At 43.8% G+C, this 6818-nt stretch overlaps 1 protein-coding gene and 1 non-coding gene across 3 annotated transcripts in view; one reads left to right on the forward strand and one right to left on the reverse strand.

Moving 5' to 3' along the window:
• NUDT4 (nudix hydrolase 4) overlaps positions 1–6812 on the reverse strand; it is a 19758-nt gene extending 12946 nt beyond the window's left edge. For both annotated transcript variants that reach the window (XM_004700396.3, XM_004700395.2), the window contains exon 1: positions 6711–6812. In XM_004700396.3, coding sequence (XP_004700453.1) covers positions 6711–6809 — 99 coding nt within the window. In that variant the 5' untranslated portion in view covers positions 6810–6812. The remainder of the gene's footprint in view (positions 1–6710) is intronic.
• Positions 2957–3087, forward strand: LOC115870727. The gene has a single exon (XR_004046865.1). It is a non-coding gene; the product is annotated as a small nucleolar RNA SNORA42/SNORA80 family (small nucleolar RNA).
• Positions 6813–6818: the final 6 nt, after the last annotated feature.

A 6818-nucleotide genomic window follows, 5' to 3' on the forward strand; every position in this document is an offset into this window, starting at 1 on the left:
CTCCCCCTCAACCCACCCCAAGCTCCCCACTTTTCCCTCTTTTCTCCCCCTCCAATTTCTAATAGAATAAACTTTACAAGGGGTTTGCTGGCACGACCAGCTAACACAATCCAGACTGCCTGCACTGGAAACAGTATTACTGAAGCAACAGATGGCTTATGAAAGCTTATTCAATAAATGGCACCACAGCAGCTGACAAATCTATATACCTGATCACTCACAAGTTTTAAATTCCTTTACAATTGCTTTTCTAAAAATCAGCTTTTGTATTAGAATTTTTTTTTTTTTTGGTATTAGAATCTTCTATAATTGCGGGATATACAAAGACTGTTCCCCGGTTTGTCCCCCCCAAATATATGTCAGACCTAGGACACTGCTTGCAACTATTGATAAATGACTGTCAAGTTATATCCCTGAAGACAGCAGCCATCCAGAGCAAGCAGACACCATTGTTTATCCCACAATAGGTGGGGCTCACTCCCTGCTGTTAGGGACAGTGGATTGCTTCCCCTGAAAGCTTAGGCTAAATCAAGTCTCCAGCTCAAGGGCAATCAAGGCTAGGCTGCCATCATGAATCCAGGATCAACCCATCTTGTCACATGTGTACCCTCAATCCCTCCCCTTTCTATTGCATGTATACCCCTAGATTGTCCCCCTCTCATTATTGTATTACCTATAGTACAACCCCTTCCTGTGAGTTATGTCTTTACATGTAATCAGGGGGCTTGCAAGTCCCCAAAAGATATATAAGCACTGGTTAGCAATAAATCGCTTTATTCTCGCCTGCTCTCTCATCTCCACGTGTATCCCCAAGAGGAGCTGAGGTGTGCATGCTACCATGAACTGTGTCTGACTTCTTTATTTTACCTCTCTCCCATCTCTCCTATTTCTCTTTATTATATGTTTATTATACTTTATTATAATCTTTATATATTTTTTAACTGTACAATTGTACTTACTGAACCCGTGACAGTGTGAGGGGCTGGCTTCCCTGCATATAATCACCAAGAAGATAATCTGTCACACTTGTGAGAAAATGAGACTTAAAAGTAGAAATTCAAAAACAATTTTTTAATTAAAAAAAAAAAGGTAGACATTCAACTTTTCAGATATGCTAGGATTAAGTCCAAAGGAAAAAAGTTGTAAAAGGGGGTACACTCACCACACCAGGATGCCAAAGCAGCCTTGAAGCACACTCAAACCGTAATGTCACAGTGGTGAAAATGAAGACACTTCTTAGCTCATTCAACCTGCCAACCTTCACATTAGGTCTTTCCCCCTGGATTACCAAACCTTACCCCGCCCACGTACCGGACCGGACAATCGCTGGCCTAGAACACCACGCTCCAGGTGCTGTTGACAAGTGAGTGCTCACATTGCCGTTCTCCTAGCTACCTGACGCTTTACATTTGGAAGAGAATGGTTTTGTAACTCTAAAGGACAGGAGTCCTTTAAACCTTATGAAACAAGTAGTATCTAAATTGAGAACAATTGATAGTAAGTATGGGACGCTACACCCAGTTTCCAAAACTTATTTAGCCTCCCCCGCCTCCTTTCCAGACAATTAAAAACTTTTGTTCTATAGCCCATAATCCCGGATAAAGGAAGCACAGGTTGTCTACTATTGCAGCCCTCCTCAACACCCCCCAGGGGGCAGTAGCACGCACTTTGGGGAACATTGTCCACCCTTTCATCCACTAAATCCACCTCAATCTCTTTCACTGGTATTGAGGCGATGCTGACTTACAGCACTCTGTAAGGCAGGGTCTTTCACCAGAGGGTGATTGGGTTCAAACAGCTGACCCTGCTAACACATAACCACGATGCCACCAGTACTCCTACTTCAATCTTTTTAATGGGATGTAAATAGCAAGTAACCTTGAGCACATTGTTCAGGTTCTAAGTAATGCACTTGTGCCTCCTGACACTTGGGATTGTAAATCCCCTACAATAGATGGCCCCAATTTGCCATTCAGGTCTTGGCTTTCTCCCTCCCGTTCTCCCTTGTGATTATTGGTCACCACCTGCCTTTGGGAACAGCCAGCCACTAGAGATTGCCACTTCTGTTCCATGAAAAGAGCAAAGGTATTCTCCCAAGTGACTCCTAAATCCAATAAAGATATTTGAATCTTAGTTACTTAGAAGTTTTGTTTGTTTTGGCTTATCCCTTTTATATAATAGCATTTATCAGGGTACCATGAATAGTTCCAACTACTAGTTGACTGATCTCTACTATAGTTAACCAAGTGTTTCATAGAAAACGTAGCCAAACATTAGGTAGGAACATATCCAGAATACCCACTAGGAACAACTATAAACAAAGAATTGTACTGTTTCATTACACTGCAACAGCAGCACAGTACCTAGGTGAACCAGAACCACCAACTGTGCGTGCATTCTGCTTTGCTGCACTGAACACTAGTGAAGCGTGCTGATAATGGGAAGGAGGGTGGATTGTGACCCACCCACTCCCACCTCAGCATGTTAATGGTCTGAAATGGAGGCAGGCTTTTTTACGGTTAAACAATTATACTAAGTTGGAGGGAGAAGAAAAAGGTAACGGAGGAAGTGGCTGGTTGGGTTACTTTAAAGAAGCCCTTTCCAAAGATGAAAGTCCCAGGGGAATCTTCAGGTGCAGATGATGAGATGGGTGCCATTTTCCTGTATTTAAAAAATGTATTTAATTTCGATGAAAGTGTTATCAATTAGAGGCAAATATCTTACAGGACATACTGGATTTTTCAACATATACTGTGGTCATGGAAAGAGCGTGAATAGTCTGCATACGAAACTGATGCACAACTGTTAAAATAAACAGCAAGATTGGCAATTATTTGTGGAACTGTATGGTAAATAGCTACAGAGTAGGGGTCCCTGGGGATAATAATGCAAATGACTGAATTATACTGTTTTCTTATACAGATTACTACTGCTTATTAAAACTCTGATTTTTGGTGCATGGGTTTGGATTGATGGCAGGTCTGATCCCATGGGCCTCTCAGTGTCCCATGCCAAAGCACACTGTAACCCGAACCATTGCCTGCCTTTACCCCGTGGGCTTCAGGCACTGAAGCGGGTTGCACAGTGGAAAAAAAAACCCCAAACACCTGGTTTTTGAGACTACCTTTTCTACCTAGTTTTATTTTGTTTTCTACCTAGTTTTAATGCATTATTTTGTGGAACTCTTGATTGTTCCCCAGAAATGTACATTCTGCACTGTAGTAGAGTTGTAGACCCTCTGTAGAAGATGCAGCCAGCCCCTGGCTCAAGGAACTTACAAGTGAGTCAGCCCAACTGAGTGAGTAGTGGTCCATTCTTAGGACCAGTTATCAATACTGAGTATGTCTAAAACTCAAACAGATCTCTATTGTAAACCATGAGTTCTTTTTAGTGCCTATTAATAACTTTGGAGCTTTATTATATGAAGGGGCTTCAAAAAGTTTTGGGGAAAATAGTTGGAGAGGTAGTGCATTCAAAGGGACCTACGATCTTGAAATAAAGGACCTATTGGGACTCACCAGGACAAGTTACCTTTTTCCAGTCAATTTCTTCCTATACAACTTATAATGTATGTCCATAGAGTGGAAAAAAGACACAACTGGGAAAATATATCCGCCCCAGCCCCAGAACTCAAGAGGATAGACTGCTGTTAGAACCACTTTCAGTCCTAAGTTAGGGCTGACTAAACTTCACTACAGGGAGAGAATAGCATGATCGGAGCACTGTGGAGCTTTAAAGAGGTCAAAGAATTTACCCTTTATCCCATTTCATTTTAAGAGACTTGGACTTAAATTCCTCCAGCCAGGCTCTCAGTGTTCTTAACTCAGTGAAGGGAAAACCTTTCTTACCTCTTAGGTAGGTCCAAGCCCGGTTTCAGATCCTGTATTTGGAAGTTGAGTAATGCAATGGCAACAGATAGGAAACAAGTTTTTAGCAAAATACTAAGTTCTGGAGTTTACACCATAATTTCCTTGTAAATAGAGAAGGCTCATTTATCTGCAGCCTCAACTATCCATATTACAAGGGCCTTACTTCATTTTCTCGAATAGCACTACCTCTTGGCCTGGCTAGACACTAGCAAAGTAATTGCCAACGTTCACATGAGCAACAAAACCAACAGTAATTTCCTGAGGCATTTCTATAGCTTATCAGAATTTCCTCCTATCCTCAGATTTCCCCCTAAGGACTTCCGCTGTTATAGAAGCTTGAATTCTAAGTCCAAGTTAATGGCAGTACAGTACTTCTCATTCCCTACTTTCAGAAAAGCTCTGAACCTTCCCCCCAACCCAAGCCAGACCCACTGACACTGAGTCACTTCCATGGACCCTACAGGGCGGTGCAAAATTGCTCCCTTTGGTTTCCAAAGATATAAACTTTTATAGAAGCAGATAGCCTATACTTTTCCCTAGTGTTGGGTGGGTTTGAACCATTTACCTCTCGTAAATAAATGCCTAACCCACTAATCCACCAGGGCTCCTTCTCATATACTTCAAATGATAATTGCACTGCCATCGAGTTGATACCAACTCAGTGACCCTTTAGGGTAGAGTAGAACTGTCGCTGTGGATTTCTGAGAACTTATGAAACAGAGGAGCGGCTGGTGGTTTTGAATGGCTGACCTCTCAGCAGTCCAACACAAGCACTCCGCCACCAGGGCTCCCAAGGCTCCTAAGCTGAGCCTTGCAAATTCTCGCTCCTTCAAAGAACAGTGAGCACCCAGTTGATCTGAGCTGGGCCTGGTGCCAACAGCTCAGCATGAGTCGGAACTGGGCCCTGAAACCTGGAAATACCACCAGTAGTTGTGTCATTTGGGCACAGTACTGTATTTGCACAGCTTGCCTCTCACCTATAAAATGACAGTAACCAGCACCATCTCACAGCTGTGAGGATTAAATGTAACAAAACACAAGGGCATTCCAACAATGTCCAGCACTCTGCAAAGAGCATAGCTACACAGTGCTGAAGTCAAGACCGATCCATGACCAGTCTTGATGACTTCTGGCTATTCTTTCATATGAAAAATTTGAGAGCCCTACTGTGTGATCCTTCCCTCAAGGGCCCTTACTTTGTTGACTTTGTTACTGTGTAAAATACTAAGATATTTCCCTTTCAGGTTCTGGTTGTTAGCAAGTTGTCTGTTAGTCAACCCAAACCCCTGTAAAACCAGGAAGCTTCAAATATTTGGAAACATTCTGTTATCTTTTCATCCTCTTTTCCCACAAACTTTTTGAAGTCTCCTAGTATTCAAATTTGTGAAATACACTAATTTGAGACAGATATCAAAATACTGTTAATATGTTAAGATGCTATAGTGTATCTGCAAGTGTTTAATGTTTTTAAGCAAGAAAGTTACACTGTGTACTAAGCAAACACTTGACTGGCACTGTATTGCAATTTACACACAAATTGAATTTAAAGACAGATCTAGGAATGTTATTTATTTTTTCTTAATCTGAGGTCTGCTTGTATCTCAAGGACAACTAAACAACTAGTGCACATGGACTAGCAATAAGGAAGCCATTAAACCCCTATCTCCAGCTCAGCCTGTTATTTTATTGGACACAGTTGATTGTGGAAAGTGAACCTAGAATGTTAATTTCTCCCCTGTCTAATCAGTGTCTGATTACCCAATAAGGTAAGCACAGGCTCTGCTTGTGTTTACTTATTAATCTGTATGTAACAATTTCACCACCACCCCACCACCACATCAAAGATTCTGCTTCGATTCTGGTTCTCCCTTACCCTCAGCTTACAGAATCAAAGCCTCTTTTCAAATTTATAATCCTGACAGATAAGGAGTATATCCCTGTAACAGATCAGTAAAACTGGGTAATCTACCTGATGCTAGATTATGATCAGTTACCAATCGATCGATTGGCACTGCCCTAAGCAAATTTAAAAGTGAGCCATTTTTATACTAAATAACGAACTGAAACGAGTAAAAACTGCTCTCCTGGCAACCCCCCAGGAACTCACGATTAACCCAACAGTGGCAGCTAAATGAGAGGCTAGACTGCTTGCTCTTGGAACCAGACAGGATACAGGTTGCCCCTTCCCAGGGGCTGAGCCAATCAGCAAAGTAAGAAACCTTGAAATTACTGTGTGAAAACAACTTTTTACTCCACCTTTGCCCGCTATTCTACATTTTCCACTAGCCATCTTTCTACAGTGGGAAGACTTTAAACAAGGGAGTCGTTTCCTTATTAAGGATCTTTGTGTCAAGTGCTTTTGAGCTAATGGGTCCAGCTAAATGTGCAACTGCCCAAACCCGTCTGAGTGGGTTTTTATTTCAAAGCACGCGGACTACGCTGCTGTTTAATCCACAACCGCAAATTGCTGTAACAAGGAAGGGAAACTAGCCGAGGCCAAGGGCTAGGGCTACCACGCTCACGCCATTTCCACCCCCTCTCGGTTAGCTCTCCGGCTTGATCCGGCTCCACGCCCCATTCACGTGCGAGACGACGACTCCCCGGGGCGCAGCCTCCACCGCCCGGGACCCAGAGGGGCCGGAGGGCGTCTGGGCCCCCCGCCCTCCGAGATGGAGGCGACTGGGCGAGCGCCTTTGTCTGCCCTCGATCCACCCGGAGAAAGGAAGGGAGGCGCGGGGGAGAGAAGGGAAGGAAGGGGAGCTAATCCCTCACAGCTCAGCAGCCCGACCGACCGCGGGGGCGCAGAGCCCGCCCCGCCCGGCGCGCGCCGGTCGCCCTCACCTCGTCCTCCCGCTCGCTCCGGAAGCACAGGCACGCCGCCCGCTTCTTAAAGCCCTCGCGGTCGTACGTCCGCGTCTGGTTCGGCTTGAACTTCATCATAGAGGCGGG

Source organism: Echinops telfairi, unplaced genomic scaffold, assembly GCF_000313985.2.
Source record: "Echinops telfairi isolate 266 unplaced genomic scaffold, ASM31398v2 ScPeMD7_2;HRSCAF=8, whole genome shotgun sequence".
Taxonomy (NCBI): domain Eukaryota; kingdom Metazoa; phylum Chordata; class Mammalia; order Afrosoricida; family Tenrecidae; genus Echinops; species Echinops telfairi.